The sequence below is a fragment of the Carcharhinus amblyrhynchos genome, chromosome 6 (assembly GCF_965287045.1).
Source record: "Carcharhinus amblyrhynchos chromosome 6, sCarAmb.v2.hapA, whole genome shotgun sequence".
In the NCBI taxonomy this organism is placed as follows: Eukaryota; Metazoa; Chordata; class Chondrichthyes; order Carcharhiniformes; family Carcharhinidae; genus Carcharhinus; species Carcharhinus amblyrhynchos.
This window is the reverse complement of record NC_137329.1, coordinates 111,614,334-111,633,877: the sequence shown is the minus strand read 5'-3', so window position 1 is coordinate 111,633,877 and position 19,544 is coordinate 111,614,334. Positions and strand designations below refer to the sequence as shown.

Below are 19,544 nucleotides of genomic sequence, written 5' to 3'. Positions count from 1 at the left end.
CATTCTTTTCAATCGCAGGACACACATTGTCATTGCTGCAACCCCCAAGATCTTTCACTACTGTTATGATCCCAGTTGATATAACTGGATTGGGAAGATCCAGAATGAAACATGGCTCAAAAGATTGTAGCTTTTACTTTATGTGAAGGAACAGAATCACAGGGCCACCAATTAGTTCTCGCAACAAAAAAAATTCATTAAACACAAAAAAATTGGAGAATGACACAATACGCCTTCGCTATCCCCCCTCCCCCTTCTTTTAGCAAACACACACAGGTTTTAAGATTAACACAGGTTACAAGGTATATCTTAATCTATAATGGTGTCAGTAACATAAAGTACCTTTAAATTCAGAGAAAGACAGTGTCAAAACACATACTCCGCTCTGAACCCAAATGAATGTCTATGGATTTCTCCTCAGAACGCCCCTCCCCAAGATGATTGAAATCCTCTTTCACAACATTGCTTTCCATCAGTGGCCTTATTCTGAAGTCCAGTTCAGGTTTCCCAAATTACTCTTTCAAGCAAAGCTTCTGCTCCACTTTTGACAATGAATCCAGTATCCATAATTTTCAACTCTCTCCCTTTTGGAATTACTTGTCTTAACTGCTGTAAAAATGTTCATAATTTTTTTAACTCTCCATTAAATTCTATGATGTGGAGATGCCAGTGGTAGTTCATGGCTACCACTGACACCACAAATCATCAGCTTGCGGTTGAGGCGGACACGCTGGGATCGTTCAAGATTTATCTGGATAGCCACATGAACAGACTGGGAATAGAGGGATACAAACGAATGGTCTAGTTGGGCACGTGAGCAGAGCAGACTTGGAGGGCCAAAGGGCCTGTTCCTGTGCTGTATTGTTCTTTGTTCTCAAAGTGGAGAGGATCTCCAAGAAGATCGTGCATATCGACATACCAGCACTGGCATCTCCACACCGTGGCTATCACCCACATCGCAAACTGCTGGCTCAAAGTGGAGAGGATCTTCAAGAAGATTGCGCACATCAACACATTAAATTATATGAAAATGGCATCAAATCTTTCATTTGCCTCTGAAGTCTGTTTTCCCATTTTAATTCTGGTGACTGCAGCTGTCTCATTCACAATTCTTTGTCTGCTTCTCATTTTGAGTTCTCCTTTGATCAATACCTTGATCCCTGTCTTCTTAACTTCAGTCTTAAAACACTTTCTGTCACATACCCTAGTTATCTGGACTGTTTCTGGTTCTTTAGGAAGCCTGCTTCTTGGCAGCTCCCCTGTCCTATCCAACTTCTCTTGGCAAGAGTTAGGGGATGTTCACTCCCCAGTGTGCCATCTTCAAGTGCAATATATTTTCTACATTCCTACCTTAAAAATTCCTCAGTTGTTAAGCAACACTGGACGTAAGGGTATGTGTGGGGCAAAAGCTAGAGAAGATAAAATCTTCTAACACAACTGGGATGAATTTCCAGAGAACTGAGTTGGCAGGTCCAACACCATCCTACAGTTCTGCCCAACACCAACCCCAGAGCAAAAATTCAGTGTATCAGGATGTATTTTACCAAGGCAGATTTTTGAATTGTGAAATTGTTCAACTGGTGCAGCTAGCCTCTGTAGGCTGTTTCATTAACACCACAATGCAAACCTTAGATCCCTGATTTAGTCAAGGTTTTGTAAAAAAGACTAAATTAATGTTCCTACCACTGTGACTCCCCATATATTCTGTCCATTGGTAACAAAATCTATCTGCCTCTGTTTACAACACTGTCTATAGAATGAAAAAATCTCACTGTGGCAAAACAGACAAAGCAGCTAAAAAAAAATTGAAACTGTGATGTCCTAACTATGTTACAGGTTGTGCATTTTAACAGGAGGAAAAGGTATGGTTTGCACATGTAGGTATAAAATAATACACAACAGGTTTCACTGAAAGAGATGTTCTCTACACTGCAGAGTACAAACTGAAAATAGAACAACAGCCTTTGCAAGCACCCTTATGACATCACCATTGAATCATGTGGTCAGTTCTTAAAGCAACTTGCAAGCCTTTTAAATATATAAGATAAACCAACTATTTTCAAGGGATTATTCACAAATAGACTCAAATAATTTCCCAAAATGTCAACAATTATCAAGCATTGTTTGATGAGGGTGATGCAGTTGATATAGTGTATATGGACTTCCAAATGGCATTTGATAGACTGCTGCACAACAAACTTATGAGCAAAGTTGGAGCTTATGTAATAACAGCAACAGTGGTGTCCTGAATATGAAATTGGCTGAATGACAGGATACAAAGAGTTGTAATCAGTGTTTTTTTGGATTGGAGGTGGATTTTTTTTTAGAATTCCGACAGCACAGAAGAAGGCCATTTGGCCCATCATAGAGACATAGAGTTTACAGCATGGAAACAGGCCCTTCAGCCCAACTTGTCCATGCCACCCATTTTGCTAATCCTAAACTAATGCCACCCCTAAGATAATCCCAATTGCCCACATTTGGCCCATATCCCTTTATACCTATTGTACCCATATAACTATCTAAATGCTTTTTAAAAGACAAGATTGTACCCGCCTCTACTACTATCTCTAACAGCTTGTTTCAGGCACTCACCACCCTCTGCGTGAAAAAATTGCCCCTCTGGACACTTTTGTATCTCTCCCCTCTCGCCTTAAACCTATGCTCTCTAGTTTTAGACTCCCCTACCTTTGGGAAAAGATATTGACTATCTAGCTGATCTATGCCCCTCATTATTTATAGACCTCTATAAGATCACCCCTCAGACTCCTACGCCCCAGAGAAAAAAGTCCCAGTGTATCCCCAGCCTCTCCTTATAACGCAATCCATCAAGTCCCAGTAACATTCTAGTAAATCTTTTCTGCACTCTTTCTAGTTTAATAATATCCTTTCTATAATAGGATGACCAGAATTGCACACAGTATTCCAATGTCCTGTACAACTTCAACAAGACATTCCAACTCCTGTATGACATTGAGTCTGTACTGACCACAATCCCACACAAGCCCTATTCCTGTAACCCCACACGTTTACCCTGCTCATCCCCCTGACACTTAGGGTCAATTTAGCATGACCAATGCACCTAACTCACACATCTTTGGACAGTGGGAGGAAACCAGAGCACACGGAGGAACTGCAGACACAGGGGGAACATGCAAACTCCACACAGACAGTGACCAAGGCTGGAATTGAACCTGGGTCCCTGGCACTATGAGGCAGCAGTGGTAATCACTGTGCCACCATGCTGCCCATGCTGCATTTGTTGTGGAGTTCCGAAGGGATCTGTTTGGGACCCCTGTTGTTCCTGATATTTATTTGTAACCTGGACCTAGGTGTGCCGGACACAACTCATAAATTTGCAGATGATACAAAATGTGGAAGTATTGTGAAGCAGGAAGAGGATCATATAGAACATCAAAAGTTTAAAGTTTAATTTTTCGTGTCACATGTAGGCTTATATTAACACTGCAATGAAGCTGCTGTGAAAATTCTAGGGGATTCAATAGAGAGAATCGGGATTCATGCTGATGCTGTACCGTTGGATGGGCTGACAGCGGTGTTTTTTTATTGACTGACTGGTTTTATCTTTTACTTTTAAATCATTGAAAACATTTTTTTTCAAAGGGATTTGATGGCCGTTTAAATCTGGAACTCCTGGTCGTGCTGCACAATACATTGAATATTAGCAACGAAGGAGATTATAGTGTTCCAGTCCAATGGTAACTTGCAATCACATAGTCTGTACAATAAGAACCATGTTGCATCGATCTTTTAAATCAACGTTATAAAGATAAATGTCCAATTAAATAAATGAGCATGTGAATATTTCAGTTTGCCTTGCTTTGGTTGCTTGCACAAGTCTTTAGTGAGTATCTGCATTGTAAAGTGTATGAGATGCTGAAATTTAAATTGATAATTTAAATTGATTTACCTCATTGCATTTTGCCAAGTGTGGAAGAATTTTTTCTAAAGTGTAAATTGAACAACAGCCCCTCGGATAAAGGAAGAAGTTTTGTTAAGTCTTGCTGGTGGGAAGCGTCACTGATGCCCCTAAACCTCTCCCTGGGATTAGACAGCGGGTGCCACTCTGTACAATTCAAAGCAGTTTTGGAACAAATGTTCCTTACTGCTGGAAGGGAGGATTACTGAGGATGTCTCCGTCAGCAGCAGCCCCGCTTATCACTCCATCAGCAAGTGGAGAGTATTTAAACAGTCAGAGGCACTGCTGGAAAGGAACACATCCAGACTGACTCGCAGTCCCACGGAGGAACGCGATCCTTTGAATCTTTCCACTGCTCTCCCCCCAGCTCGAAACGTTGCCAAGATGATGATCGGCAGTAAATACTGGGCAAAGCGAGGAATGTCCCTGGACTCGGGCTTATTGGAAGAACAGAGTGTAAACAACCAGGTGAGTTCCCAGCTGGTTCACAACCTTAGTCTGGAGTGTTCCTGGATGCAAGAGTGTTTTAGTTTGTTTATTAGTGTCGCAAGTAGGCTTATATTAACACTGCAACGAAGTTACTGTGAAAATCCTGAGTCGCCACACTCTGGCGCCGGTTCGGGTATTTAGAATTTAGCATGACCAATGCACTTAACCAGCGTGTCTTTTGGACTGTGGGAGGAAACCCATACAGACACGGAGAAAACGTGCAGACTCCACACAGCCACCCAAGCCGGGAATTGAACATGGGTCCCTGATGCAGTGAGGCACTGGTCACTTGTACAATTACATTTGTGCAAGTAACCAGAGTGGGGCAAACTGAAATAGCTGAGGTAGCAGTGCTAACCACCGTGCCACTGAACAGAAGACAGGCGAAGCCTTTCCTATGAGGCTGTGGACTTAACTCCCAGGGCTAGTGGGTGAGATAGAAACTAGATCAGCATTGAAGATGAGATTGAAGAGCCGGATGAGAGGAAAGAAGGATTCAAGGCAAAATGGGAACAAAGTGGGTAAATGTGATTTGTCGACAGAAAGTGATCACTGATGGACTGGTCTGTTTGTATGTTGCAATATTCCTGTATTCTCAATTGAACTCCAAGATATTTAATTGCAATTAGCTTGTGCAGTCTTAACTTTGAACTGGATGAGTTGTGTCGTATGTAAGTGCCCCGATATACAGCAGATCATTACTAAGACCTGGTTTGGGCTACTTATTTTCTTCTGAACAATTCCTTAAAAAAAAACCTTTTAATACAGCAATGGTAAAATTGTGAAAAAATTACACTTCATACTATAATCATTTCTTTTTCATTATTTTAGGGATATGGGTATCACTAACATTTATTACACATCCCTGATTAGACAGTGACATGTAAAAAGTTACATTAAAATAATTTAATTGACCTTTTGTTAAATTGGTAGTGATAGGTCTAGGGCTTTATATATTACGTGCTGGAACTAAGGTCATTTAATTGAATCACAGAACCAGCGTGGATAGACTTGTCCAATGACACAAACATAATGAATGTTCAGAATATGATCCGTAGGTTGTTTGTGCTGATTGAAGGATTTTAAATAGTGAGGAGGGTGAATATGTAGGAAAGCTGGTATACGGTGGCACAGTGGTTAGCACTGCTGCCTCACAGCACCAGGGCCTTGGGTTCGATTCCTAGCTTGCGTCGCTGTCTGTGCAGAGTCTGCACATTCTCCCTGTGTCCTCCAGATGCCTCAGTTTCCTCCCACAGTCCGAAAGATGTGCTGGCTAGGTGCGTTGGCCATGCTAAATTCTCCCTCAGCGTACCTGAACAGGTGCAAGAGTGTGGTGACTAGGGGATTTTCACAATAACTTCATTACAGTGTTAATATAAGCTTACTTATGACACTAATAAATGAACTTTAATCTTTATAACTTGGAGCATAATGAAGGTAATGGAAGAATAAAACTTCCAAATGAAATACGGTGGCCTCAGATTCAAAAGTAGATTGAATACCTGTTTGAGATTAACAGAGCTTTGGTATAAGATGGGCTCACTGACAATAAGAAGCAATGAGGCAGAAGCAAGTCTGACAAGTTTACAGATGATTTATCTTGTGCTTAAACAAAGGAGGCTACAACGGGATGAAGGAGGATTTGGCTAATGTAGACTAGGAACGACAACTTTATGATGGGACAATTGAGGAATAGTGGAGGACTTTTAAAGCAATCTTTGATAGTGCTCAGCTTAAGTATGTATCAGTTACAAGGAAGGACTGTGGGAAAAGGGATAATCAGCCATGGATATGTAAGGAAATAAAGGAGGGTATCAAATTGAAAGAAAATGCATACAAATTGGCAAAGATTAGTGGGAAAGTAAAGGATTGGGAAATCTTTCAAAGTCAACAGAAAGCCACAAAAATCCATAAAGTAAAGCAAGATAGATCATGAGAGTAAACTAACTCAAAATATAAAAACAGATAGCAAAAGCTTCTATAAATATATAAAATGAAAAAGAGTGGCTAAGGTAAACATTGGTTTTTTAAAGGATGAGAAGGGGATTTAATAATGGGGAATGAGGAAATGGCTGGGGCATTGAACAAGTATTTTGTGTCGGTCTTCACAATGGAAGGCATAAATAACATGCCAAAAATTACAAGGAGGCCATGGCAGGTGAGAACCTAGAAACATTCATTATCGCTAAGGAGGTAATGTTGGGCAAGCTAATGGGGCTAAAGGTAGACACGTCTCCTGGCCTTGATGGAATGCATCCCAGAGTACTAAAAGAGATGGCCAGGGAAATAGTAAATGCACTTGTGGTAATTTACCAAAATTTGCTGGACTTTGGGGTGGTTCCCTCAGATTGGAAAGCAGAAAATGTGACACCACTGTTTAAAAAAGGCAGTAGACAAAAATGGGTAGCTACATGCCGGATAGCTTAACTTTTGTGGTGGGGAAAATACTTGAATCTATCATCAACGAAGAAATAGCAAGACATCTGAATAGAAATTGCCCCATTAAGCAGACACAGCACAGGTTCATGAAAGGCAGGTCATATTTAACTAACTTAATGGAATTCTTTGAGGACATTACGAACATGGTGGACAATGGGGAACTATTTCTAGAAGGCATTTGACACGGTGCTACAGAAAAGGCTGCTGCATAAGATAAAGATGCATGGTGTTACGGGTAATGTATCAGCATGGATGAAGGATTGGTTAACTAACAGAAAGCAAAGAGTGGGGGTAAATGGGTGTTTTTCTGGTTGGTGATCAGTGACTAGTGGTGTACCTCAGGGATTAGTGTTGGGACCACAATTGTTAACAATTTACGCAGATGATTTGGAGTTGGGGACCAAGTATAGTGTGTCAAGGTTCATAGATGACACTAAGATGAGTGGTAGAGCAAAGTGTGCAGATGACACTGAAAGTCTGCAGAGGGATATCGATAGTTTAAGTAAGTGGACAAAGGTCTGGCAGATGGAGTACAATGTTGGTAAATGTGAGGTCATCCATTTTGGCAGGAATAACAGCAACATGGACTATTATTTAAATGCTGCTGTGCAGAGGGACCTGGGTGTCCTTGTGCATGAATTACAAAAAGTTGGTTTGCAGGTGCAGCAGGTAATTAAGAAAGCAAAATGGAATTTTATCCTTCATTGCTAGGGGGATGGAATTTAAAAACAGTGAGGTTATGTTGCAACTGTATAAGGTGCTGGTGAGGCCACACCTGGAGTACAGTGTACAGTTTTGGTCTCCTTATTTGAGAAAGGATGTACTGCCACTGGAGGGGTGGAGAGGGGATTCACTAGGTTTGATTCAGGAGATGAGAAGGTTGGCTTATGAGGAGAGACTGAGTAGACCAGGACAATACTCATTGAAATTTAGAAGAATGAGGGGGGAATCTTATAGTAACATAAAATTATGAAGGAAATAGATAAAATAGAAGCAGGGAGGCTGTTTCCACAGGCGGGTGAAACCAGAACTAGGGGGCATAGCCTCGAAATATGGGGGAGCAGATTTAGGACTGAGTTGAGGAGGAACTTCTTCACCCAAAGGTTTGTGCATCTGTAGAATTCCCTGCCCAGTGAAACAGTTGAGGTTACCTCATTGAATATTTTTAAGGAAATGATAGATACATTTCTAAACAGTAAAGGAATTAAGGGTTATGGTGAGCAGGCGGGTAAGTGGAGCTGAGTCCACAAGTAGATCAGCCATGATATTATTGAATGGTGGAGCAGGCTCGAGGGGCCAGATGGCCTACTCCTGCTCCTAGTTCTTATGCTCTTACGATTGCAATGAGGAAGGAAAAGCAGCAGTTTTCAATTAGGGACAAGTTTAAAATGGGTCAGGAATGCCCCACTCAACATGCTACAGCTGATTAAATTTTTATAGCATCCTTTCCGTTAGAGGTAAAAGGGCATTGGAAAACAACTGACAAATAAAGCAAAAATATAAAAGCAAAATGCTGTGGATGCTGGAATCTAAAACAAAAAACCGAAAATTCTGGAAAATCTCAGCAGATCTGACAGCATCTGTGGAGAGAGAATAGAAACAATACTGGAGTCTAGATGACCCTTCATCCAGCTCTGACGACAGGTCATCCCGTTGGTTGTATCCTCTCTCCACAGATGCTGTGAAATTTTCCAACAAATAAAGCAAACAGATTTACTTTGTAGATTTAAAAGTTTCTACATTAACAGAATGACCAAATGCTTGAGGAACAAATGGGCAGCACAGTGGCACAGTGGTTAGCACTGTTAGCACGAGGGACCCGAGTTCGATTCCCGGCTTGGATCATTGTATGTGTGAAGTCTGCACATTCTCCCCATGTCTGTGCAGGTTTCCTCAGGGAGCTCAGGTTCCCTCCCACAGTCCAAAGATGTGTGGTTTAGGTGGATTGGCCATGCTAAATCGCCCCTTATTTTAGCTAGGGTAAATTCATGGGATTATGGGGATAGCCTGGGTAGGATTGTGGTCAGTGCAGATTAGAGGGACTGAATGGCCTCTTTCTGCACTATAGGGATTCCAGGATCAAATCTGTTCTTCTATACATTTATTGGCGTTGAGTGAAATAGATATGGCATTGCCCACAGGGTGGGATTTTACTGCCTTGCTTGACCCGAGACTGGAAAATCCCACCCAAAGTCAACGAACCTTCCCATTGTCCTCCCCTTGCCTGCTCCGATTTGCGTGGTGGGTGAGGTGGTAGAATTCTAACTGGTTCTCAGTTACAAGGACTTCGATAAAATAAATGAATAAGCATATTTTAAGAGTCAGTGGCAAAAATGTTTTTACTGCTAAGTTTCATGTACCTCAGGTATTTCCTATCCTTTCTTTTTATCGTTCTCAGATGTGGCATCACTCCAAAGCCAACATGTGTTGTCCTGAGAAGCTGGTGGTGGGGCAACTGAATAACTTGCTAGGCTACTTAGCAGAGCAGTTGAGTCAACCATGTTTATGTGGGACTGGAATCACATGTATACCAGACTGGGTAAGGACGGCAGGTTTCCTTCCCTAAAGGACATTAGTGAACCAGTTGGGTTTTTTGCAACAGTTCATGACAGTATTTAATGTCCAGGCGTTTAAAATAGAATTTACACTCTCAGCTCACACTCTTTGGATTTTCGGCCAAGTTTTAAAACTCTTTCTGTGACTAATAATCTATTATTTAGCAAAACTGTTTAATAATGATTAACTCTGCCACTCCTTTTGGAGTTCAGGCAAAAGCAGGTGACAATTTTTCCTGGTTAAATTTTGCCCTGATGTCTGGAGTTTACAGACAGAATGGATGATCGATGTCATTACATTTGGGCTAATGAAGGAATTTTAATATGGGCAACAGTTAATGATCATTTGGACTGGAAATTCAATTATGTTTGTTGTCACTGCAGTGATCTTCAATTATCTGGGCAAGACAAAATCCATCGGAATAATGTATAGTCCTGGTTAATATCATTACTGAAAATTTCTTCAACTGATAATAGTATGCAGGAGGAGCTGTCACAGTGGCACAGGAGGGTGAGACCGCACCACACCAAGGATCCGGGTTCAATTCTGGCCTCGGGTCACTGTCTGAGTGGAGTTTGCACATTCTCCCCATGCCTGTGTGGGTTTCCTCCGGGTGCTCCAGTTTCCTCCCACAGTCCAAAGATGTGTGGGTTAGGTGGGTTGGCCAGGCTAAATTGATCCTAGTGTCAGGCGATTAGCAGGGTAAACATATGAGGTTATGGGAATAGGGCCTGGGTGGGATTGCGGTTGGTGCAGATTCGATGGGCCAAATAGTCTCCTTTTGCACCGTAGAGATTCTATTCTACGATTTGTCCAATTGTGAATTTAAGTTCTCAGACCAGTGAGTATGGAGAAGTTTGAAGTACAGAAGTTGTGATTGAATTTGAATAATGTCATAATTACAACATTTGAACTGACTGAAATTTGAAGAAACCTATCAGTTTCTCTCTGCTTTTCTCATATTAAATTGGGTTGGCACAATGCTGATGAATCACTCTCCATATTAACCATCAGTTTTAGGACTGTTTTCAGTTTTCAGGAAAGCGAATGGGATGCTGGCCTTCATAGCGAAGGGGATTGAATATAAAAGTAGGGAGGTCTTGCTGCAGCTGTATAGGGCATTGGTGAGGCCGCAAGTGGAGTACTGTGTGCATTTTTGGGCGCCGCACCTGCTCAAAGATATTTTGGCCTTGGAGGGAGTGCAGAGGAGGTTTACTAGGCTGATACCGGAGTTGAAGGGGTTGAGCTATGAGGAGAGGCTGAATAAACTGGGCTTGTACTCGTTAGAGTTTAGAAGAATGAGAGGAGATCTCATTGAGACGTATAAGATGATGAATGGGATGGATAGGATAGAGGTGGAAAGACTCTTCCCGCTCAAAAAAGACAATAGGACTAGGGGGCACAGCCTCAAGATAAAAGGGGGGCGGTTTAGAACGGAGTTGAGGAGGAACTTCTTCACTCAAAGGGTGGTGAATCTCTGGAATTCTCTGCCCGTTGAAGTGGTGGAGGCTGCCTCGCTAAATATTTTTAAGACGCGGGTTGATGGGTTTTTGATAAGAGAGGGGATTAAGGGTTATGGGGAGAGGGCGGGAAAGTGGAACTGAGCAGCGACAGATCAGCCATGATCTTATTGAATGGCGGGGCAGGCTCGAAGGGCTGGATGGCCTACTCCTGCTCCTATTTCTTATGTTCTTATGTTCTTATGACTTGGTGTGCGATTTTACAGCCAGATTCCCTTCCTGCTATTTATCTGACTTGGGGATTGGCACTCATGTACACAGGCTTCTCTGCACCGATGGCTGAGTTCTTCTCTGACCAACAAACCCTGAAGTTAGAACCCAGGACCTTCCCGTTCCGAGGCAGGAGTGTTCTGAACTGCACCACTTAGGCTCCTGCAGAAAACCATTGCTGTTTCACTGAATCCTCTCCTCCACAATCTGCCAAGAATTCCTTGTGCAAATTAACAAGTTCAGAACCAGCACCTAAAGCTCAGAACCAGTGTAACAGGGATCCAACAGCGAGAGCCAATGTGTTTTAAGTTTAAGCTTATTTATTATTGTCACGTGTAGGCTTATATTAACAGTGCAATGAAGTTACTGTGAAAATCCCCTAGTCACCACACTCCAGTGCCTGTTCGGGTACACTGAGGGAGAATTTAGCATGGCCGATGCGCCTAACCAGCACATCTTTCGGTGTCTGTGTGAAGATGCAATTTCCCACTAAATTGCCCAGCCATGCCCTGTTCACAAAATCCAACTTGGTCGGACCCTGGGAGAATGTGCAGACTCTGCACAGACAGCGACCCAAGCTGGGAATCGAGCCTAACTCCCTAGCGCTGTCAGGCAGCAGTGCTAACCACTGTGCCAACGTGCTGCTCCTTGGTTGAGAAAAGCAGTTCACTTCAAACTGGAATACATGAATTAAACATCATGGTAAACAGAAACAGATCATCAGCATTATAAGTAATCTTAAAGTTTAGTAATTGTTGCCCATGCTTTGTGTTATAACACCATTGATGAGTAAGTCATGCGGTAATCGGTAATGATTCTGAGTGTGTAACAACACAAACTCGTAGTTTTATATAATGCAAAGGAATCCGTGTTGGTTAAATCCCTTTGCAGTGGAACCATTATAGGCACAAAGCCTTCAATATTGCAGTATTGCTGACAATTTTGAGGGCGGCGCGGTAGCACAGTGGTTACCACTGCTGTTTCACAGCTCCAGGGACCTGGGTTCGAATCCCAGCTTGGGTCACTGTCTGTGTGGAGTTTGCACATTCTCCTCGTGTCTGCGTGGGTTTCCTCCGGGTGCTCCGGTTTCCTCCCACAGTCCAGAGATGTACGGGTTAGGTTGATTAGCCATGCTAAAATTGTCCCTTAGTGTCCTGGGATGTGCAGGTTAGAGGGATTAACGGGTTAATGTGCAGGGATATGGGGATAGAGCCTGGGTGGGATTGTGGTCGGTGCAGACTTGATGGGCCGAAGGGCCTTTTTCTGTACTGTACTGTTCTATGTTAAATGCCAATTAACGTCATGATGATGAAGCATTGCACACGATAGCTCAGGTTAGGGAATAACGGAATAAATGAAAGCCATGGCAGTGGAAAGAATAAAACAGGATCAATCAAGCAAATAATCTGACAAAACCTGGGCAATGATGCCTGCCAATAATTTACGATTAGTGCTGAATTGGCAATCTTTTCAGATTGTAGGTGATGTGTTTCATCACAATGCAAAAAATGTTATTTGTCTGATCAACAAAGAAAATATATTTCACCATGGACACTGTACCAACTAGCCTCATAAAACATGGATAAAGCACGATGGTTTCCTGAAATATTTAAGCAAATGCAAATTTTTGTTTCTAACTGAAGCTACCAATGAAATAGTATTTATAATAATTGTTTTTATACTCGGTTCCCTTAGGATTGCAACATTTCTGGATATATGGATCAAAAGAGATCATAGAATCATAGAATTCTACAGTGCAGAAGGAGGCCATTTGGCCCATCAAGTCTGCATTGATCACAATCCCACCCAGGCCCTATCCCTGTAAGCCCACTTATTTACCCTGCTCTTTCCCCTGACACTATGGGGCAATTTATGATGACCAATTAACTTAACCTAACCTGTACATCTTTGGACCGTGGGAGGAAACTGGAACACCCGGAGGAAACCCCGCAGACATGGGGAGAATGTGCAAACTCTCAAGACCGTGACCCAAGCCAGGAATTGAGCCTGGGTCCATGGTGCTGTGAGGCAGCAGTGCTAACCACTGTGCCACTGGGCTGCCCCAACCCTCACTCAGTGAAAAGTATGAAAGCTTTTCTGAGGTGTGGAGAATAGGATTTTTGTAAGAGAAACAAGAAGGAAAATATGCAGGCAGTTTCATCAGAACTGCAACTTGATTAGTGAAATGCTGTGTTGGTGTACGTATAAAGATGCAATTTCCCACTAAGTTGCCCAACCGTGCCCTGCTCACAAAATCCAACCTGGTCAATTACTGTCAGTCTTTCCCCAGTCATCAGCGAAGCAATGAAAGAAGTTGTTAGCAGTGCTAGCAAGTGGCATTAACTCACCAATAGCCTATTTATCAGTACTGGGTTTGAGCCACTTCACAACAGGCCTTGTTACAGTCTTAGTCCAAGTGAGCTGATTCCAGGGATGAGGTTTGGGTTTGACTAAATGTGGCACCTGGGAGTTTGAATAAAGCTGAACTCAATGGGGAATTATGGGGAAACACTCCAGTGGCTGGGAACATACTCTTCACAAAAGAAGGTGGTTACGATTGTCAGAGGTCAATCATCTGTGCGCCATACCATCACTGCAGGATGTTCCTCGGCCTGTCTATTTCTAGTTGCTTTATAAAGGCTCTCCTTGCATTATAAGGTCAGAAATTGGACTGAAGATTACACAGGCGACAGACAGCTCCATTCCTCAGATAATGACGCAGTTCCTAACCACATTCAACAAAATCTGGACAACATCTGGAAAAGTGTTTACTATCATTGGCAGCGCACAAAGTCCCAGGCAATGACTATCTCCAACAAGAGAGAGCCTAACACATAGAATGATTTGCGGATAGTTTCTTACGTTAGCAGATTTTGGGGCCAAGCAGTGAGTAGACTATACTGGACCTGCACTGAGATAGGATTGATTGATAACCTCATAGTGAATGCACCCCTATGTAGCATTGATCATAATGTGATTGAATTTTGCATTCAGTTTGAGGGAGAGGTGAATGTGTCCAAGACTAGTGTCTCAAACTTAAATAAAAGCATTTATGAATACATGAAAGCAGATCTAGTTAATGTGAACTGCCAAATATGCGTAAGCGATAAGTCAATAGATGTTCAGAGGGAGATATTTAAATATCATTTTAAATAGGATATTTTAGGATACACAAAATAGACACATTCTAATGAGAAAGGAAAATTGTAGGTTAACTAAAAACATTTAAAAAAGTATTAAACAAAGAAAAAGCATATATTTGTGCAAAGACAAGTGGCAGGTCAGGAGAGTGGAAAGAATATAAGGAACATCAAAGAATGATAAAAAGATTGATAAGAAGGGAAAAATTACAGCACATGAGCAAAGCTGACCAGTAATATAAAGGTGAACAGTAAGAGTTTCTATAACTACTTAAATAGGAAAAGAGTTAATGCAGCGAGCATTGGTCCTATAGGAAGTGTGTCTGGGGAACTTGTAATGGAAAGTAGGCCTATGGTGAATGAATTAAACAGGTATTTTCCATCTGTCTTCACTATGGAGGACACGTCCCAGAAATAGCTGTAAATCAGGAAATGGAAAGGAGGGAGGAACTCAGGGAAGTGATACTGGGCAAATTGTTGGGTCTGCAGACTGAAATCCTCAGGTCCAGATGGATTTTATCTTAAGATCTTGAAAGGAGTGACTAATATGATAGTTAATGCATTGGTTTTAATTTTCCAGAGTTCCCTAGACTTGGGGAAGGTTCCAGTAGATTGCAAATATAACTTCTTTATTCAAAAAGGAAGTGAGACAGAAAGCAAGAAATTACACGCCAGTTGGTCTAACATCTGTCATAGGAAAAATGTTAGAAACCATTATTAAAGAGGAACATGGAAAAGTTCAGAACAATCAGGTAGAATCAATGTGGTTTAATCCTTTTCAACCATTTATTGGAGTTCTTGACTGTACTGTACTTGGATATCTGGAAGACATTTGATGAAGTGCCACATTAATGGTTATTGTGTAAAATAAAAGTTACTGGTATAGGGGGATAACATATTGGCATGGCTTGAAGATTGGCTAGCTGACAGGAAACACAGTTGGCATCAATGGGTCTTTTTCTAGTTGGCAGGAAGTGATGAGTGGTGTGCCACAAGAATCAGTGCCAGGGCCACAACTTTTACAATTTACATAAATGACTTGCATGAAGAGACTGAAGGTGTGATTGCTAAATTTGCTGATGATACAAAATAGGTAGGAAAGTGAATTGTGAAGAGGATGTAAGGAGCTGACAAAGGGACATAGATAAGTTAAGTGAGTGGTCAAAGCCTAGCAAATGGAGTACAATCTGGACAAGTGTGAAATTGTCCAACTTGACTCAAGAATTAAAAAAAGAAGCTTATTATCTAAATGGTGAGAGGTTGCAGAGCTCTAAGATGCAGAGGGATCTGGGTGTCCTAGCACATGAATCACAAAGGCTAGTATACCAGTACAGCAAATAATTAGGAAAGCTAATAGAATGTTACTGTTTATCATGAGGGGAATTGATTGCAAAAGTAGGGAGGATATGTTTCAGTTCAGGGCACTGCTGAGACCAAATCTGGAATATTATGCACAATATTGGTCTCCATATTTAAAGAAATATGTAAATGTGTTATAAGGAGTTCAGCAAAGGTTTACTAGACTAAAATCGGGGATGGTCAGGTTGTCTTATGATTTGAATTTGATTTGATTTGATTTATTATTGTCACATGTATTAACATACAGTGAAAACTATTGTTTCTTGCACGCTATACAGACAAAACATACCCTTCATAGAGAAGGAAATGAGACAGTGCAGAATGTTACTGTCATAGCTAGGGTGTAGATGATGAAAGGGTGATGAAAGGGTAGACAGTTTAGGTTTGTATCCATTAGATATTAGAAGAGTGAAAGGTGACTTGATGTGAACCTTTAAGATTCTGAGGGGTTTTGGCAGGATGGACGTGGAGAGGGTGTTTCTTCTTGTCGGAGGATCTAGAACTAGGGGCCACTGTTTAAAAATAAGCGGTCCCTCATTTAAGACAGAGCTGAGGAGAATGTATTTCTCTCAGAGGGTTGTCAGTCTCTGGAACCCTGTTCTTCAAAAGGCAGTGGGAACAAAGTCTCTGAATGTCTTTAAGGCAGAGCTGGATAGATTCTTGATTAACAAGGGGAGGGTGGTGAAAGGTTTTAAGGAGTAGGCAGGAATATGGTGGTTGAAGTTAATCAGCCAATGAGCTTATTGAATGGCACAGCAGGCTCAAGGGGCAGAGTGGCCTATCCCTGCTCCAAATCGTATTTTCATAACTACTTCCCCATCAGCTTCAATACATTCAGACCACTGAATGTTACAGAATACAAGTAGAACCCTCTCCATTTTCACCACATATTATACACAGTCATTACTATGCAAATAAATACATTCTTCCAACTAATTTTTAATGGGAACATTTTTGCAGGTGAACAAAGGCTGGTCCACTAAATATGATGACAAGAAAGTCAGCGAAGAAAATGGCAAGAATGAGACTTGCAGGACGACAATTCAGTTTGCCTTGAAAAATGAAGTTGGTGAACTGGTGCAAGCCCTTCAAATCTTTCAAGTAAGATTCTACAGGCTATCGCTGAAAAGATTATATTAACCGACTGATAATTAATTGAATGTACCAAGATTTAACATCTTATGTTTGCATTTTCATCCTGTCTACAAACCCTGATTCTTTGGTCAAATTTTAATTCCTGTATTAAATTCCCAACTCTACATTTAAAAGTAAAGTTAATTTATCAGTCACAAGTAAGGCTTAAATTAACACAGCAATGAAGTTACTGTGAAAATCCCCTAATCGCCACAGTCTGGCACCTGTTTGGGTCAATGCACCTAATCAGCACATCTTTCAGAGTGTGGGACGAAACCGGAGCACCCGGAGGAAACCCATGCAGACATGGGGAGAACGTGCAGACTCCACACAGACAGTGACCCAAGCCATTGGGTCACTGTGAAGCAGCAGTACTAACCACTGTGCTACCATGCTGCCTCTTTGACGTTTACGTCCAACATTTATGTTGGAATCTGCTCGTGTGACAACGCCGTGATGTAATTCTACCCTCCTGCCACTAATGGCACTGTTCACAGTTTTGGCATGTCCTTTCCCTGCATCTCTGGAGAAGCTCCCAACACAAAAGCAGAATACCGCAGATCCTGGAGATCTGAAATAAAACTAGAAACTGCTCAAAAAGACAGGCAGCATCTGTGGAGAGAAAAACGGAGTCAGTGTTTCAGGTCCACCTTTCATCAGGAAACACTGCTTCACAGTTTGCCCCTAGGTTTCCCATTGTTAACTCAGATTGATTGAATAAAATCATGGAGTGTCAGTTTAAAGATAAAGACGGAACAAACGAATTATCTCTCTATCCCTGATAAAATCAACCCCTCCCCCCCGCCCCCCCCACATCTCTAATGCCACTTCATCTCAATACACGTTTCACCACCCTGGGCAAATTTGAAACTTTGAATTACGTTCTGTTTTACCAGGAGAAGCACATCAATCTAGTTCATATAGAGTCCAGGAAGTCAATGAGGAGGTCTTCGGAAGTTGAGATATTTGTGGATTGCAGCAGCACCAAGGAAGATTTTAGTGAACTGGTTCGGTTGCTACGAATCAACTCAAGTGTTGTTTCTTTGAATCCATTGGTCAGCAACTTGGCAGAGGAAGAAGGTAAAGGTCATTCTGCAGTCCATGCATTGTAGGTCATATGAAGGTCATTGTCACCTTCATAGACAGTGAGTCAAAACAGCTGGGTACTCGTGTGAATTTTGCCTTTTTCACCTCAGGGAACTGCTTTCTGAAGTGTTGGTACAAGGGAAGTTGTTTTGATTTGACTACTACTGGATTTGAGAACTTTCCACAAAACAGCTGTCTCAGTTTGTACCCGTCACTGAATGTATTGGCAGAAAATAATTATTCTTCAGAATTTTCTACCTTTTACATGACTTTTACGTAAAAGGAACGAGATTGGGACATCGCCATGTTGTAAATCAGGGGTCAGATGCTTTATTGTATAGCTGATTATAAGGGGTGCAGTTAGACCATAAGACCATAAGACACAGGAGCAGAATTAGGTCACTTGGCCCATCGAGTCTCCTCCGCCATTCAATCATGGCTGTTTCTTTTTCTCATCCCCATTCTTCTGCCTTTTCCCCATAACCCCTGATCCCCTTGTTAATCAAGAACCTATTGATCTCTGTCTTAAAGACTCTCAATGACCTGGCTTCCACAGCCCTCTGAAATTGTAATGACCATCAAACTGTCTCCACTCTTTACACATTGTTCATTTAAGATCAAAGTTATTTATTTAGTCTGCCTGCTGGAAATGGGAAATACCGCATGAAACATTTGCACATTTTTGACAATGATGTAACTTGGTTAATTAGTGCAACCAAACAGCACTCCTGATTCCAGTGGCTGAAGAAGGCATTTATCATCTGCAGTGATTATTCACATCTCACGTCCTTACTATAGACTCAATAATAAAAAGGAAAACTGCCCTTATTGCTGACCTAATTCTCACATGGATCATTTTGATGCCTTACTTAAATTCCAATGCTAATGCACTGCCACATGTGGATGCTTTCAATCAGGTAAGAGTTGCAGTGTCTCCATTTTACAAGTGTTAGGGACCAGTACCGAAACCCCAAAGTGTATTATGAAGCTAGATTAGCCTCCAAGTATTTTTTTGGCAATAGTGTGAGGATAAGATGTTTCACCAGGTGTGATTCTACTGGCACACTACAAGTTTTATCAAAACACACTTTATTTTAACAATACCATTTACTATAACAAATGAATTAGCTTAACTTTTACCGATTGAAATACTTAAACATGACCAGATACAATTGCTAATCTATCTCTATTAGTTCCAATTCACACAAAATCCACTTATAGACTTAAACTCCTCTTCAAAAATCATTTAGCAAACAACACATACTTTCGCATTTTTACTTGTTAACAACCCTGGGACCTTTGACCACCTCTGGAGAGGGAGAGAGAGAGAGAGAGAGATAGTGGTTTTCTGACACTCAAAGAGCAACCTCCAGAGAGAGTGAAACTTGGATAATTGGTACAACCAAACAGCATTCCTGACTCCAGTGGCTGAAGAAGAGATTTGCCTCTTCTGGGCCATGCAGAAGTTGCTTCCTTTTCCTTGTCGGCTTAGCTCCTTCCATGACTCTGTCTCTTATCAGTCATCTTATCAAAACCCTATTCTGAAACCCCTGGGGAAAAACCAAAAATAAACAAAGATGCATTAACTCAGTTAATGAGGTGTTTGTTTTAATCTAAGATCAATTATTAGCCTGCGTTCTCAGCATGTGAACTGCCTGATGCAGACAAATT

The 19,544-nt window shown here is 41.5% G+C and overlaps 1 protein-coding gene across 1 annotated transcript in view; it reads left to right on the top strand.

The window, feature by feature from the left end:
• Positions 1 to 4,170: 4,170 nt before the first annotated feature.
• LOC145344214 (tryptophan 5-hydroxylase 1-like) overlaps positions 4,171 to 19,544 on the top strand; it is a 44,893-nt gene continuing 29,519 nt past the window's right edge. Inside the window, exons 1-4 of the mRNA XM_080191189.1 lie at positions 4,171 to 4,408; positions 9,267 to 9,407; positions 16,614 to 16,754; positions 17,684 to 17,867. Coding sequence (XP_080047315.1) covers positions 4,325 to 4,408; positions 9,267 to 9,407; positions 16,614 to 16,754; positions 17,684 to 17,867 — 550 coding nt within the window. The 5' untranslated portion in view covers positions 4,171 to 4,324. The remainder of the gene's footprint in view (positions 4,409 to 9,266; positions 9,408 to 16,613; positions 16,755 to 17,683; positions 17,868 to 19,544) is intronic.